The sequence below is a fragment of the Salvia miltiorrhiza genome, chromosome 1, assembly GCF_028751815.1.
Source record: "Salvia miltiorrhiza cultivar Shanhuang (shh) chromosome 1, IMPLAD_Smil_shh, whole genome shotgun sequence".
NCBI lineage: Eukaryota > Viridiplantae > Streptophyta > Magnoliopsida > Lamiales > Lamiaceae > Salvia > Salvia miltiorrhiza.
Window position 1 is genome coordinate 34,342,529 of NC_080387.1, and position 18,142 is coordinate 34,360,670.

At 36.8% G+C, this 18,142-nt stretch overlaps 1 protein-coding gene and 1 pseudogene across 1 annotated transcript; one reads left to right on the forward strand and one right to left on the reverse strand.

Annotated features, from left to right (window-relative positions):
• Positions 1–1,904: 1,904 nt before the first annotated feature.
• Positions 1,905–9,548, forward strand: LOC131006842 (patellin-3-like; annotated as a pseudogene).
• Positions 9,549–9,746: 198 nt separating this feature from the next.
• LOC131006854 (uncharacterized) lies at positions 9,747–10,226 on the reverse strand. The gene has a single exon (XM_057934009.1). It carries the CDS (start codon positions 10,224–10,226, stop codon positions 9,747–9,749), a length of 480 nt encoding a protein of 159 aa, XP_057789992.1.
• Between the last annotated feature and the right edge of the window lie 7,916 nt (positions 10,227–18,142).

Genomic DNA, 18,142 nt, shown 5'->3' on the forward strand with positions numbered 1-18,142 from the left:
GCCTGGCACTGCTTTGGTTTTTGTTTCCATGCATTTAGAAAGGGCTTGTTCCTTTTTTTTAAGAAAAATATTAGTGCTCCATTGACATGTAGCTTTCTTTTGTTTATACATCTTCTTCACTTGTTATATGTGGTAAGGCAATAACCTCCCTGGTTTCGAACCATCAATCCAGTTCAAATGCTCTCATTAAAGATGACAATAATTATATGTATAATGAAGGTTAAGAAGCTCTGATACCTGTGAAACTCTTACCTTGTACATTCAATTTTATCTTCTTTCTACTTCTGACACATGAATTCATTTCCCACTGACATCATTGTTTGGTTGCTCATAATTTTTTTCACCTGATGTGATCCTTGTGTAGTGATGACCTTCAGGTGGCATTAGAGGATGTTGTTTATGACTTGGTGCTGAAGTGGTCTCGATTCCATTATCAAAAGCTGGAGGAGCGTCGGGACATCCTATGTTCACAATTGGGTGGCTATATCCGTTACCCCGTACATAACGTGGCTAATATGTAATGTTGGATGAAATTTGTTTCAATGTAATATTGGATTAATAATGTTTGAATGAATGTATGGATTTTTAGTATTAATATATGTATTTTTAGTTTTCTATTATGAGTTTTTAGTATTGGTAAATATATATTTAAAAAATCAGGAAATATAAATAAATTACAAAAAAAATATTGTAACATAAGAAATAGACAACAATCTGGAAAACTGTGGTCTATCAATAAATAGATTGTTGTCTATACAAAAAAAATTGCGGTCATAGACAACAGTTTTAAAAACCGTTGTCTATATTCGAATAGACAACGATTTTATGAACGTTGTCTATCAGAGAATAGACAACGGTGTTCTGACCGTTGTCTATGACCGCCCTCAAATAGACAATACCTTCATTTACAACAGTTGATTTTCTAATAGACAACTGGTTTTGTCCGTTGTCTATTAGCATTTTTCTTGTAGTCCTATAATCCATATCCCAAATTAAAAATAATATTTTCTCAAAACCAAATTAAATTTCAAAACTTGGAGGAAGTGAAGCTAAAAAATGAAGTGAGGAAGTGAAGAAAAGCGTCAGAGGAATTTGCATGGATGAGAGGTGCCATTTGCGGATCTCGATCAACTTCTTGTTTCTCGACTGAGAGAGAGAAGAATATATGGTGATTTCTAATGTATTGCGTGGTTGGTGAAATTTTATTTGGTTATAAAAAAATCCATCATTAATTTAGGAGTTATGAATTTCCCCATTAAAATGTGATAAGAAATTCATTTTTTTTCTCATAATAAATTTACAATTAAAGAAAATATACCTTAAGAAAGAGAGGGTCAATTTCAAGGAGAAACATGTCAACAGTTAAACAACTTTGGAAGCATTTGATTTTAATGATAAGACATGTTTAATGAAATCATTCAATTTAATCAAACATTTAATTGGCATGATTCGATATGTGATAGATAACTCAACCTGCACTCTAATTATCCAATTTAGTAATTATTTATTCCTAAAGTTGGATGAATTATTTAATCATCTTTCCATCCCCTCAATTATCTATTTCGTACACCAAATCAAACGCTCACTTTAGGAACTTAGAAGAACAGTCGATGTATTCAATTTCATCTTACAAGAAAAAAAGCAACAGCTAAAACATTTTATTATATAATGAATATTACAATGCGAAACAACCAAGATATCTGTGTGTGAAGTGTGTGGAAATTCATGCCTGACAATCACATAACAATCTGCCGGATAAACAGTAAAAAACAGAGCTAGAGATTTAAGGTTATTACAAGAGGGTCCTCACCTGGATCAACCACAAATGTCTTGGTGACTTTCTCTCCTTGTGAAAGACTCACTATTTCAACTTCATACGATCCATGAAATCCTCTGAACTCGAAATGGCCCTGTCCATCGATAAGGCCATGACATTTCGACAGCCACTCTTCCTTGAGAACAAGATATCTTTTACCGGCTTCATTGACGTCGCCTTCTGCATTAACCAAGTGCCCATTGTCCCGGCCATGAACAGCTCCCAGAATCCCCACAGCATCACACCCTCCACTGCAAGGTGGGCGAAAGCTTCGCGAAGCATAACTTCTAAGTCATCAGCTCTAACATACTCATTTGTGGAGGTATAAGATAAAATAATAAATTTATTACTCCCTCCGTCCGCCAAAATTATGTAAAAATTACTATATTTGGCGTCCGCCAAGATTATGTTACTTTCCTTTTATGGCAATGGTCCCACCATCTTCTTTAATATTTTATCCTTACTAACACTCTTTATTTATAAAAAACCCACTCAAAACTCAATCTCAACCACACATCTCATAAAGTGGTGGGACCCTTTCTCCACTACATCAAAATCATCACTAATTTTATTAAATCCCGTGCCCAAGCAATTTTACATAATTTTGGCGGACGGAGAGAGTATTATTTATAATATTCTCTTAAATAGGAGACTATAATAAGTAAAATGGATTGTGAAAAGAATCATCATATCCAATTAGTCAGTGACTACGATTGTTCTAAGCCTAAATTTTTTCATATATGTACTACTCCATCCGTCCTAATTTAATATGTTACAAGATTTAAGCACAAATGTTAAGAAACGAATAAGTTACAATAAAATATGAAAGAAAATATAATTTGTTTGAGGATATATTTATCAAAAAAAATATGAGAGATAAATGAAGATATTCTTTTTTAAATGAAATGAGAGATAATCATGTGTGGAGCACAATAATGTATGGTGTAAATAATGAGTTATATAAAATTATTTATTATGTAATAACTTTTTATTTTAGAAAATAGTCTGTGACATTTAAATAAATAAATATGATCCAGAGGGAATATTAATCCAACCAAAATTTAAAACATTGGAAACAAAACAAAGTTACAAACAAATCAAAATTCAGCTTTAACAGCAGATGGAGCCCAATAATAAAATAAACATCAGTTGCCTGGCCCAATAGTCAACTAAGATATGAATGCTCGTTTAAAACTCCAATTCAAACAAATTTTAATCTTTTTGAGATCGATCTAAATTCAAAATTTGGTGTTATTCCATTGAAAAAAAAAACTGTTGCAGCCCAATACGCTCGTGAGCTCGACAATAGCTCTATTAGTTATGAATTGTGGGTCAAGTGAGATAAATTTTGATTCGCTAGCTCGTGAGCTGCGATCATATTAAATTTCATTGAATTCGAGCTTGAACGTAACAATTAGTGAAAATAGTTGGTACATGAACTTGATTCAAATAAGTTTGATTTATAGATGAATTAGCCAGTTCTATGATATACAAACTTAGTATCATGTTGAAAACAGCAATTATGACGAGCTGATATAGTTTATTAATAATAATTAATATTGATGGTTTTATTTTTACAATGATAAGAAAAAAATTGCATTTGCTATTTAAAATGCTCAAATAATATAGAAATGTTGACGATAAAGTCCAACCAATAGATTGAGGTGAGTCATCTGTGTGTGAATCTTGAAAAATATCACAAATGAAATAAAATAATTGATGGCATTATTAATATTGTTCACAGTTTTGATTGAGTAAGCACGAAATAAAATGTAATAAGATTATAGATTATGCATTATTGATTGATGATTAAAATAGGTACGAGTATGAAACGGCTATGTTTTAATAGTTGAAGGATCATATGTTGAAGAGTAGGGCCACGTTAAGAATTAGGACATATCCATCTAATAAAATGGAATTAGTTCGTCTAAGCCACCAGAATTTATTCCCTCGCCTATTAAAATAAAATTGGCACATCTATGACTATTACCACCACAAAAACTTCATAACATGTCACTTGGTCAACAAAGATTAGCACCTACGAGCCTCCCATTATTTCTCTTGTTCCCAGATTAACCATGTGCTATCATAATTAAATATAATTTGATTGTTAGAAACTCAGAATTATTAGAGAGAGGCTGCTACCTTTCTTATTTCACTTTCAATAAACAACTTTTTACTAACTATACAACAGTTTTACTTATGGATGTATTCGAATTAAATTATCCTAAAATTATTGAACGTGTTCTAAGATTCGCGGAAACATATATGGGTGAGGAAGGGCTCAAGCCCCCAACCAAATCATTTTTGTTTTATCTAAAGGTGCATTTATTTTGATGAAAAACGAGAATTTTCACAAATTTTCACCATTTTCACGTATTTATTATGATGGATTTTTTTTTCGAATACGGTAAAAAAAGGAGAAAAGAATAATATTTCTCATATTTTCTCATCCATCATTTTCCAATAAAAAAATTACTACTAAAGTAAAAACGCACCCTTAAAATTTTCGAATTATTTGAATTTAGTGTAATTAAAAGCCCTATTAGTGAATTGAATCGGCCGAAAATCGATATATCTACTTTATGCTGAATTGAAATTTTTATTGAAAAAAAAACTAAGAAGCCATTGATAGCACAAAAACATCAACTAAATACCAAGCTTCATAAAAACTTTTCTCGCGAAAATCGAGATAACGGAACATTTCAATTCAATTTCATATCAAAGTACCCAAATACTCATGTGCTTGCAACAGCAAAATATAATTTCAACAAACGTAGAGGATTTGAATCTGCACCACCCAAAACAATCTTGTACTCTTCAAAAATCCAAACGCATGATCATCAAAAATAAATATTGGGTGCATGGAATTGGAATTTGAGGCCAAGTCATGTGGGGATGGGCCCCACTCGTTTATCAGTATGTAGGTGTTTTGTGGAAATTTATGATTCCCCCAAATCCACAATTTCTAAATCCCTAAAAATCCCTTTGCCAATTTCTTATTTGGAGCCGTTAAAATGGGCCCCCGCAAAAAACCTCAGTTCCCCTCTGTTTTATTGATGGAATTCTGCATTGTACAGCCAAATATTTCTTTTTCTTTTTATTATTTTTAAATTAATTTAATCTGCAATTATTATACCTTAGTGTACCTTTCTCCGGTATTTACACATGGCCCCATCTTCTTCCAACATTTTGCATTATCTCCCATCTTTTTCCCCTTTTAAATTCGACATATTTTACGTTGAATTATGGTATTCATGAAACTTTGATTATGATTATAGGACGAAAATTTAAATATTCACATTTGGTAGTGCATATGTAAGTAATATTTATTAAAATTGGTTAATGACTATTTGATTTATCACTAATAAAAAATATTTCAGGCAATCAATATCAGAGTGTCATTAATTTTTATACAAATGGATACTTTTACATGCACATTTTAAATGTAAATAGTTTTACCCAAGTAAGGTTTCTTGTTGTCTTGATAAAAAGGAGCGCGTGTCTTTTTATTTGTTTCATTTTACAAACGTGGTACAATTTATATCAGAATATTTTTATTTTCCTATATATTTGTATAAAAAAATTTTGAAACAGTTTATTAGGTAGATAATTGTTCCAACATCTCGAGGCATGACTATTTTATTGTGGTCCAATTATTTAAGAAGCCAAGAAAAGTATATCAAGATTGCAAGGCACACATAAGTTGCATTTCATTTTCTTTGGCTATGCTTTTCATGATCTAAATCGTGATGTCTAATTCAATCGATATTTTTTTGGGACATAATTAATACTTTTTCGTAATAACACATAATGAAATGAAATGTTTTTGAAGTTACAAGCATGTGTTGGTTTTTTAAATACGATAGCTAAACTTTCTATATATATAATTTGCTACTATTCTTCTTCCAGCGACATTTCCATAGCTCAAGTTAAAGGATTAAGATCCATCGCTTGAATGGAGATGTCAAAATAAAACCTTTGAAATATATATATATACAAAAAGCTTTCGAGCTTTCAGAAAGTTGTTATAATGGGATTGAACTTGTTGGAGTATGGGAAGAATTCTTTTGCATAAGATTCAGGGGTAGTAGTTCTTGAACAAAAATTTTATGAGCAAATCTGTATAGTTTTAATGAACTTATGATTACAATTCAGTCAGTAGTGGAGTTAGAAATTTTTATTAGCAATAAATCTATGCAGAGAATAAAAAATAAAAAAAATAAAAAGAAACAATTATATAATAGTTAATTAAATTAATTTTTTTAATTAAAAAAATTATAATTAGATTTGCAATGAACAGTTTTACAAAATAAATTAATTTTTTTAATTAATGAACTTATGATTACAATGTATTCTCTACATTGTACTTATTTTAATTTTTTTTTTGCATTTTTTAGTTTTATTTTATTAATATAAATAAAAACAATTATAAAAAATTACAAAAAAATTACTACAACGTAGTTAATACTATAAAATAACTAAATCTTATTTTTATTTTAAAAAATAAGTTAAATAAATTAATTTTTTTCAATTAAGTAATTTGTGGGTGGTCACAATGTGGCTGTTTAGCATCACTCTTTTATTAGAGGGGTTGAACTTGTATGAGTGCCCCCGAGTCAATTTTTTTTAGTTAGTCCATACAATTATTAAAAAAAAGTATAAGTAATAAAAGAAACAATATTTTCATACATTAAATAAATCTAGGCGAACTAATTGTTTTTGTTTGAGAAACCAATGACAATTGATTTCAATGTGTACTCATAGATTGAAAAAATTCTAAAATATTTTCGTTAAAAATATCTTTTTAATGTACATGATTATATATTATGTTATGTTCCCTCTTTCTTCTCTTAATTCAAAAAAAAAAAAAAATTGAAAATGTGGAGGTTGGCTTCAGCCCACCCTAGCCTCCATGTGGCTCTGCCACAAAGTTAAGTCATTTGTTATTGGAAATAGTTATTATCTCATTGTATGTTGTATCGGTAAATCATAGTTAAAAATCTTTGGCTATAGACAAATTGATAACTAATTTTTGTGTATTTTTTTCATTTTTTTTGCGATTGTGTGTGTGTTACATTTCTTAACAAGCTCAAACTCAACATTGAAAATTAATTAAGAGAGGCAAATGTACAAATAAAATAAATTTAACAAACTAATGCAAAATGCTAAACAATTAGCATGGATGGATGATACCAATTCATAAAACGAGTACAAAATTTTCTATTGAAAAAATGCTTGTATTGAAAAGTTCGGTTTAGAACCGTTGATCATGGTTTCGGTTTTAAAATTGTTGATGCTGGTTCTATTCAATGATTGGTTCTCGATTTTGATTTTTTTTAGCATCTCTCTCTATAGAGGAGGCGGGACTTCAACCCCATGGATCCGCCCATTCATCGTGCTAGGCAAAAATTTTATTTTTCATTGTTCAACTCACCTTTAAAATATACAAAAAGATGAGTTGAATCATTTTTATTAAAAAATTGCAAATAATACGAAACAAAATTTTCAGTTGTTCTATTCATCTTTTTTATCGTAAAATTTATCTCATGCCATATATGGTATTTTTACAAAAAAAATTCAGATCATAAAATGTAATTAACCTTCTAACTTTTCATAAATATTGAGAGCCTTAAGATAAGTGTCATCTTAAGAATTTCAGATACTAGAGGGGATGATTACCTGCAAATATGTCGGTTGTATTATATCGCTTCAATTGAACATAAATCATGGGGAACCAAATGTAAATGCAAAGAATCAAGTCAAAATTTGCAACTATTTATTATTCACAGCGCCGTACATTATTTCATGTGCAATTTGTAAAATAGAAAATTAGGAACATGCAACTATTATTGGTAAGCACACCCTATACAAATTCTACTTTTGTAGAAGAAACCAAAAAACATACTGAAATGTATCTCAAATATATATATATACATTATGTATCTCAAATATATATATAGGGAAGGGGCCACCTCCTCTTAAAATTAGAAATAAGAACTAAATAAAATGTATAAATTTTATATAAAACACATATGAATTTGTTGTATAAAAGGTATGAATTGCGAAAAATAAATTTTTGCTACCACTGAAATTCGAACTCATGACCATGAATCCATCCAACATAATGATGAATCAACCGTAGATCTTAATAATCTAAGGACTGAAAATGATTCTTATTTTATATTTTAAGAAGTGTACTTATTTTAGCTCTCTCTCTCTCTCTCTCTCTCTCTCTCTCTCTCTATATATATATATATATATATATATATATATATATAGGGAAGAGCTACCGTGAAAACACTTCTTAAAATAAAAATAAAAACGTTTTTAAATGTACAAATTTTATGTAGAATACGTATGAATTCATCCAACATGGTTACGGATTGTGAAAAATAAATTTTTGCTACCTTTAGGATTCGAATTCAAGACCACAAATTCATCCAACAGGGTTACGAATCAACCGTAGATCTTGATGATATAAGGGTTGAAAATTGTTTATATTTTATATTTTAAGAAGTGTTTTTATTTTAGCCCTCCCCTATAGAATTGGCACACTTGCGGCGGGTGCGACGCGGTTCTGGGGGAGGGGGGGTCCGACCGGGTGGGGGGAAGCTGACGTGTGGAGAGAGAGAGAGAGAGTGGGGTGTGAGAGAGAGAGGGTGGAGTGTGTGTGTGTGACGTGGCGATTCCGGCTGCCACGTCAATATCCCAGTCGCCGGAATTCAAAATTGTGTCAAAATTGAACAACTTCTTAAATTGGTGTATTAAAATGTAAAATCCTAACTTCGCGTCAAATATGGATTTTCGACAAAGTTTGTGTATTTAGGTGCAATTTTCCCTAAAATAAAGGGTTAATGGCGCCTAAATTACTATACTTGTACCGAATTCAAGTTTGGGTACCATACTTTGAAGTGTGTCATGTAAATTACTACACTATTAATTTAATCTAATTTAGATTTTCCGACCAATTACTGGTGAGGTTAATTTGAAAATTTTGCATACGTGTCAAATTTAGGACGCGATGCTGGCATCCAGGTGTCGTCCTAGTGGATGCCACAATGAAACGACGCCGTTTCGGCTCCTTCAAAGATGAGAGCAACCGAATCTCATATCTCTCGTAGCCCGAACTCAAATTCCTCCACGAATTCAAGAACCAAATCGCCGCTGCCGAATTCAGTGACGAGGCCTCCATATGGGGCATGCCGCTGCTGAAGGACGATCGCAACGACATTGTTTTGCTGAAATTCCTCTGCTCCTGCGACTTCAAAGTGAAGGAATCCCTCTCCATGCTAAAAAACACCCTAAAATGGAGAAAGGATTTTGGGGTGGACAAGCAGCTCAAGGAGGATTTGGGCGACGATCTTGAAAAAGAGGCGTTTATGCATGAAAACTGCGACAAAGAAGGCCACCCCATTTGCTACAATGTGTATGGAGAGTTTCAGAATAAGGAATTGTATGCTAAGACGTTTGGAGATGAGGAGGAGAGGTAAAGGTTCTTGAGATGGAGGATTCAGTTCTTGGAGAGGAGTATTAGGAAGCTGGATTTCAATCCGAGGGGGATTAATACGATATTTCAAATTAGCGATTTGAAGAACTCACTCGGGCCAGAAAGAAGGAGCTTCGGATTGCGACAAAACAGGCTTTGTTCATCCTGCAGGATAACTATCTTGAATCAGTAACCAAACAGGTATTGAGAGCACGAGATGTGATCAAAAATCGGAAAATGTGAAGATTTCATATTTTATTTTTTAATGAATTGAAATTATGTTTGCAGTAGTGTTGATGATCATTCACTAAGGGCCCGTTTGATTTTCAGTATTGGATTAATCAGGATATAAATTATCCTGATAATTTAGTGTGGATTTTTTTTTGATCAGAAAAAGTAGAATTAGATAAAAACGGTACCAGGAGTACCAAGGCAGAAACCTTAAAGGAGTTTACAAATCAGGTCATTGGAACACCACACTTCCAAGTCCATCCCATCATCAACAATCTCAAATATCCTATTCCAAGACCAAAGTCTAATCTTGATCTCCAAAACAAAATTTTTGCAATTCCACTCTTTACCACTAAAACGTCTCTCGTTTCTTTTTTTCCACAGAATCCAAATACACCCCACCCAAATAGCCAAGAGGAGGTTTCTAATCTTCTTTTCTTTTCCAAAAGAAGTGAACGTACCTAGATGTTTTTCAAAATGATTTGGGCGTACTGTTGCAACTCCCAACCACTTCTGCACTTCGTTCCACACCTCATCCGTCTTCGGGCAGATGAGGAAGAGATGATTGATCGATTCTTCCTGCATCCCGCATTCAAAGCATTTGGATTCTTCATCGTTCAGCAGAATCTTCATTTTCCTCAAGTTATCACATGTCGGAAGTCGATTTTTCAACATTCTCCACGCTGTCATGATTGCTTAGTGAGGTGTCTTTGCCTTCCAAATCGAATAAGGATTCTCTGCTTTGACATTAAGTCTTGGCAGATCGTTGGAGCAAGCTTTGAGTTTTGAGTATGCCGATTTTGTGGAATATTTTCCGTCATGATTTAGTGTGGATTAGTCATGATTTCTAATCTCAGATGGGTGTTTGATATCATTGGTAATTAATCCCAAAAAGTGTTTGGTATCCATTGAAATAGGTTGGATTAACATATCAAATACCTAAATTAGTAGCCTATGGAGGGGGTGGAATAATTAGTGTGGGTTAATCCCATGGGGGAGGTGGGATAATTAGTGTGGGTTAATCCCACAAAATAAGCTAGGGTCTTGGGATAAAGCTGGAGTTGACCATATTAGTAACACATAATATCAAACACTACATAAATCCATATTAATTTAACTTATCCTGCTTTTAAACCCATATCAAACAGGCCCTAACTCTGTTTGTTGCATAAGTAGAGGAAGTTTTGATTTGATTAAGAGGTTAAATGCAAAAGAAATAAAAAGTGACGTCGTTTTTTATTAAGTAAAATGATTGTGCTTAACTATTTGTCCGGCGTATCCACATAGAATTTCTAGTGGTCCATGTCATCAAAGTTGTCGCCGGAAAATGAGTTGAGTCGTTAAATCAGTTTAAATTGATAGTGTAGTAATATACATGACACGCTTCAAAGTATGGTATTCAAACCAGAATTCGGTATAAGTTTAGTAATTTAGGCGCTATTAACCCTAAAATAAAAAGGGCAAATGGTTTTTAATACCCACTTTTATAATACATCTATCAAATCTACCCACCTATATAAAACATCTATGAAAAATACTCACTTCATAGTGAAATACCATTTCTACCCTTATACTTAATTTCTCTTTATCTCCCATCTTTTGCCTAATTAAGCTTGACTAGTATATCGGCTGGAAACTTTCCTCGTGCCCGATAGGTTACTTCGGTAAACTGGGTCTGGACTGTGAGACAACGCCACGTACTGTTAAGCAAAAATGATTAAAATTGGTAATTGTTCAAATTGATCCCGCGCTTCTCAAAATGGTATCAGAGCGGGTTTTTATAGAGGAATTATATTATTTTTAATTTATTTTATTATTAACCCATGTGGGAGGAGACTCCACTGAAAATTATGGATCCGGACGAGTGTCCGAGATGTGTACACTACAGGAACTCTCTCCAAAATCTGGAGATAGAAACCAGTCGCCTGATAGGCGATCTCAAGTGGAACAATCGAGTCCTCGTTACCAACTTAAGACGAGGAGGAGACATCGAGTTTATTCGCGAAGTCATCGCGAGTATCCAATTCTATCATGAGAATCTCATGAGAATGGCCGCAGCCAGAACGGCCATTGAACGAAACATGGAGGAAGCCCATTGGTCTCACGACTAATGGAACCAAAAGACAAAGCAGGAGTAGTCTATCCAGGCTACCAAAAGATCGAGCCAAGCTCTTCCGACAACGTCAACTTGCGGGAGATCCAAAAGACGGTGGAATATTATGGCGTCAAGCTATACGATCTACCGATGGAGCTGAGCAGAATATCACTCAAACAAGAGGAAATATTAACCCTCTTGCGTGATATCCAGAAAAGAATGGAGGAGATCGAAAGGCGAAAACCATGTTCCGGAAAAATTCGGAATCAATGGTCCAAAGACCCGACGTCTATATCTCTATTCGATGCAACACCCAAAGAGTTGCAGCCGGAGGACATAATCCGAATTATGAAAGGCAAATATCATGGATAGCCTTGACAGAATCGGATTAGAGGATCTACAAGAGTTAGCAGAATCTTTTGCTAACCTCAACATGGTTGATCTAAAGATGAACCAAGGAGATGAGGTTCCCAAAACTGAGCCTCAAGAAGAAGAATCGTCAAAGAAGGGGTCAGCTCAAGACGATGCAAGCCAGTTCCAAAGAACCAGGCGACGGAGGCCTCAGATGCAGGATACTCCTGTAGGAAAGGTCACACTGGAACCAGTCCATCCATATGGATTGATTCTCAACCTCGACGTAGCCAGTTTCAAAGAATGGGAGGGTCTCATCGACGAATGGGCTTCATCATTAAAAGTCGTGATTGCCACAATTGATTACGACAAAAAGGAATTTGCCAGAGTCTTCGAAGCCAGTTTGGCAGGCATGGCAAAACAGTACTGGGACAGAATTGAGATTCCAGCAAGGGAAGAAATGTTTAGTAGCACGTCTTTATATGACGCCATTAAAGAAACTACTAAACAGATTAAAATCCATTTCTTGGGAATGGGTTTTTTCGAAGGATCCGCAGAGGAGAAGCGCAAGAAATATCAACAGGCACTTTACAATCTAAGGTTGATAGTGCTAGAGCCAAAAGCTCTCGATGAATTTCTGCGTCTGTACACCCTATATGTCCATATGGGGGAAGTGGAAGATCAGAAGGCCATGGACCTCTTCTTTCCAAAGTTTCCAAGTCCATGGAGGGAAATGCTCATCAATGAGTATGTTTCACCAGGAGGATATCCACTTGACAGTGCTTCGAGGAGGATGTCTTATGTTCACAAGAAGCTGTCCGAATGGTGCCAGAAGGCAGCGGACCTGAGGAATCTCAAGAGATTGAGGAGACTCAACAAGAAATCCCCATTGATGTGCGACAACATTGATCTTCCAACAGAGATTGGTGCTGAGTTGCTGTATCAAAGGAGAAGCCGAAAGAAACATAGGTACCAACCCTATGAAAGAAAGTCCAGAAGGAGTTCTTGGAAGCCAAGAACTATGTGGACTAGACAGAAGGCGCGCTCCTACAAATCAGGCCAACGGAGCGGACCATCAAGAAACCGATTCTCAAATCAAAAGAGAATCCCGGCGAGAAAAACTTTCAGGCGTACTCAGGCCAAAGCAAATGAAAGTTTCAAGGATTGCAACTGCTGGTCGTGCGGTGCAAAGGGGCATATTTCAACCAATTGCCCAGACAACGAGAGGAAATGGATAAAAAGATTCGAATCCACACAGGATATCGAAGATGCTATCTTTTACCAGAATCTGATACCCGTGTATCAGTTTGAAGATATATCCTCTGATGAGAGTATATATGAACAATAAGAAGTCTTTAGTTTGAAGATTCGGAGATGACCGATGGATCAACCGGAGACGAGTCAGACTAAAGAAGAACACGAGGTCAACCACATCCAGAAGGAGGATCAGAATGGATTCACTAGCCATTTTCTGATTCCACAGGAAGAAGTGGTGAAGAAGCTCGTGAAGAAACTCAACAGGGAAACTGGAGAGGTACAGACGTACCAAGGGTTTTCCAATGGGAGATTGAATCGAGTTTTAAATAGCTTGATTCCAGCCAAGAGGAAGCATCATGTCTATTTTGGTGTCACAAACCAAGAAATGGCGCTTCCAATTGAGATTACAAGTAATCAGGTGGAAATCCAACTGGTTCCTGCCGAAGATATTATGCAGGATCTTAAGAAAATGAAGCCAGAAGTCGCAAGTACGATGAAATGAATTCATATTGGAGCAATTCAGTTGGTAATCAAATCATCCCTCTCCCCAGGGACAGACCAACCGATTGATGTCGCACTTTGCGACAAAAGAATCAGAGATGCTAGAGCTTCAGTTCTTGGAGCATTTTCGGGCAATCTCTATGCCAAGAGGATTATAACCGAGTTCTACCCACAGATCGCTTATAATCTACAAGACTCATCCTTCAGCCGAGCCCTGACCCTCTATCAGGACTACAAAATGAAGGAGCTTATGACGGAAGGGAATAGGCCATACTCACTGACTTATCAAGTCTCGTATGCCTTATCAAATTCCCATCATACGGAGTTATTTCTGGGAAATGAATTTATTGAAATTCCAGAAATATTCAAGGAGGTTGCCAAGGCAGTCAATCCAAATCGAGTGGAGATTCCTCAGATCGGAGAAATCGACATCGACATTGGAGACAAGCAGGTGCTCAACCATACCCAGAGTCTCAGACTAGGAGCACCAAGGCTATCATTCCAAGGAAATAGGCTAACTTCAGGGCCTATAACAAGGAGTTTCTCTCAATCATATGAGAGAAGGACGATCCAGGAAACACCAGCTCAGGACATGAGAATCAAGCTCAAATGTCCCGAAGGATGGAGACAAGTTTCCACAAGATTTGATACAACAAGCAGGGAAAACCAGTTTCCTTGTAGTTCGTTGTATTATTTGGCAAATCCAGGTGACAACCGATACATCGGAACTCTGGAGGTTGGAGGTTTTGAAATTCAGACCGAAGGCCAAGCCGGACAAGAAGCAGACGTCCTAATTTTAGGACGAGATTTCCTTGACAAATATAAGCCATGGTCATGGAAATCAGGAAGAATGGAGATCACAATCGGACGGCAAAGATTGATGATCTAATGACAAGTCCATTCTCGATATACATTTCTGTGGGGATGTTATACGAGAAATACAAAGCAGAATATTTTGCTGCTTATGTGGATTCAGGAGCAGGAATCTGTACAGCAAAACGAGGAGTCTTTCCAGCAGAAGTTGAAGAAGATCTACCTCGAATTGCAGGAAGGGATTTCTCCAAAAAGATTTTGCTTCTATCAAAGGGAGTAAAACAAACGGAAATATTGATCGGCGGAGCAGGACAGACACCTTGGTACAAGGTCAAAACTCCACCAATTTATTTCCATGATACCGGAGCAGATATATTATTTGGAAATAATTTTCTGCAAAGCTTCAAGCGGTATATACAAGACAATGAAGCCAGGAGGCTAGTGTTCACAACCAATTGTGATCACAAAATCATTGTGCAAAGGCTCAATGGAGCTTTTCATCGATCGATGCCAATCAAATTCCGCAGCAAGCGTGGTGATGATGGCAGACTCCGGAGACCTCAGATGAAGGATCAAAGGAGATTCGGAGAAGTTTTGCTCAAATGCAGAACTGAGGGATTCCCAGATCTCTCCGAGGAAGAAACTCAAATCCTCAAAGTATCCCTGATATCACACAAAGATATCAAGGAAGAAGAACAGGTGTCCATTGCCGACGTCAAAAGGAGAATCCAGAAGTGTTACCACGAGGATCCTTTGGCATGGTGGGACAAGAACCAGCTCAGAGCAACCTTGAAAGTCAAAACTGGAAAGGAGCATGAGTTCGTAAGGTTCAGACCTATCCTGATGAACCCTCGAGATCAACAGGATATGATGAGTATAATCAAGGAACACCTTGATTTAAAGCTGATCGAAGAAGGAAGATCACCCTACAGCAGTCCTGGATTTCTGGTGAGAAATCATGGGGAGATCAAGCGAGGAAAACCAAGACTGGTCATTAATTATAAAGGGATTAATGACATTCTTGAGTTTGATGGATACTTCATCCCAAGTAGAGAACACCTCATCAACTGCATCAGAAGTGCAAGGGTATTCTCAAAGTTCGATTGCAAATCAGGTTTCTACCAGATTCGCATGGAGGAAAGGAGTAAGAAGTTCACAGCTTTCTCAACTCCACAGGGACATTATGTCTGGAATGTCATGCCAATGGGGTTAGCCAACGCGCCTCAGATATTCCAAAGGAAGATGGATAATCTCTTCAAAGATTATTCTTCGTTTATGTTTGTTTATATTGATGACATTCTCATTGCATCAAAAAACATTCATGAACATGTCAGGCATCTGGAGATCTTTGCGGATGTTTGTCAACAAGAAGGACTTGTGCTGTCTGAAAAGAAGGCAGTCATAGCCACCCAGAAGATGGAGTTTCTGGGGATTGAGATCGATGAATCTGGAATTATTCTACAAGATCATATTGTGGAGAAAGTCCAGAATTTTCCGGAGGATCTCAAGGAGAAGAAGCAGCTCCAAAGTTTTCTCGGAGTTGTCAATTTTGCAGGGATGTTTATCAAAAACCTTGCAGAACACAGAAAGGTCTTCAGTCCACTACTGAAGAAAGATGTTCCATTCATATGGAAGGAGGAACATAGGGAGGGTATGAAGAAGTTGAAAGAGATTTGCAAAAATCTCCCGAAACTTTCAATACCACAAGACGAGGATGACTTGGTCCTCTACACCGACGCGAGTGATTCATGGTGGGCAGCAGTGCTCACAAAGATCACCCCTTTTGGAAAAGAACCTTGCAGATATTGTAGCGGTCTTTTCTCCAACGACGAGGCTGTGCGATGGCACATAAACGAGAAAGAGTTTTTTGCAGTCAGGAAGGCGTTCAAAAAATGGCCGCTATTCTTACTTGCTAAAAAATTTGTTTTGAAAGTAGATAACACTAACGTTAAAGCTTTCTTAACTAAAAAGTTTGAATCTAAACCTGAAAAGGCTAGATTAATTAGATGGCAAGCAGAATGTCAATATTATGATTATGATATTGTCGTTTTGAAATCTGATCAGAATGTTCTTGCAGATTTCCTTACAAGGGATGGAGCTCCCTGAGGTGGAGGCCATCGAGGCAAAACAGGCGCAGCTCTTTGAAAGTCTAGAGTTGCTACAACAAGAGTGGCACAAGTGTGTGCTACATACCAAACAAGCAGGAAAGATACAAGCAGCTGATGAAGCTCGAGTATCTAGCCAAATCGATGCCTGCTTCATGAAGATGTTCAATCTTCAGGAAGCAACCAACAAGCCGCTCTTGCGCGCTGTCCGTGAAAATCGGGCTAAAGCAATGCTTTCCGTACAGGGCGGATTACCTGTAGCAGGGGATTCAAGTACCCCTAGCACAAGTCCTGAGACAATGGTGTCACAGCCAGACTCTCGAGGAAAAGATGTTGTTAAGGGGTCACACCCTGAATCAACATGTCAACCCTCCACCTCTGGGGTAAAAGAGGGAGAGATCAATCTTAGGCCCATGACAGGCCAAGTTAAGGTTGATACTGACTTTATTGAAATTTCTCCTTCTTGGCAGATGTACCAGGACAGATGGGAGAAACTTCTCACAAGGAAGGGCATTAATCCGGGAAATTGCCGGGTTGATGTTGCCGGAAAATATCCAAGGGTTTGGACGACTCCAGGAGCCAATCCAAACGATGTCAAGGAATGGTATGAGTTTGGGGCTTTGGCCTCAGTTTATATCACCGCCCCAGCCTTCACCGAAATCAAGGGTCTACCAAAATGGATCCAGAAAACGGTGTTCGACACATGGGAGAACAACGAGTCCCTCAAAAGGGGAGATGTTCTGGAATTGTACTGTTTCAGTGCAGCGCCAGAGCCAGTCGTAAAAGGAATCCGTGAAGCTTTTCACTTCATCAAGCTTCGGAGACCTGATACGGGAGCCCTTAACCGGATCAAAGTTCCCGACTTCCAGGCCGCAATCGTCTCAACATTCACGGAGGATCAAATCTCCACTAGACGAGCATGGGGTCTATGGGTCTGTCTCACAGAGATGGACAAAATGAAGTCCAGATTCAAGTTCTACCAAAGCTCGGATCTGGGAACGTTCCTAGTCAATACCATGACAGGAACAACAACTCCTTTTGCCGAACAATCTTTCGAGAAGAAACGGCTAATGTTGTGGGAAAACAAGATTGCGGGGAGCCAGGAGACTCGTCGCAAGTTTTGCAATATGGCTCATCTGGGCCATTGGATCGAGAAAGTCTGCGATCAATGCTCATCGCAGAAGGAGCCAGAATTCGGCAAAGGATTCTTTCCAAAGCCGGATAAAAGGAGGTTCCGGTCTGATGAACATGATAAGCATCAGACTCCAAAGGGAAGGACACCTCGGGCACCAAAAAAGGAAGGTGGCCGACAAAGCTAAGTGAATCATGTGATTCACAGCAAGGATCGCACCCACAAAAGAAACGACGAAAGTGGGTGGAAGAACAGGAGGACCACTCACCAAACGTTCCAGGACAAAAGTGAGTGGAGAGAAAAGCAGCCGGCCCCTACCAGCATTATCACAAGACGATAAAGCAAGGGTCCA

Coding starts and splice junctions, on each gene's coding strand:
- LOC131006854 (XM_057934009.1), bottom strand. CDS start 10,226: ATGACAGCGTGGAGAATGTTGAAAAATCGACTTCCGACATGTGATAAC.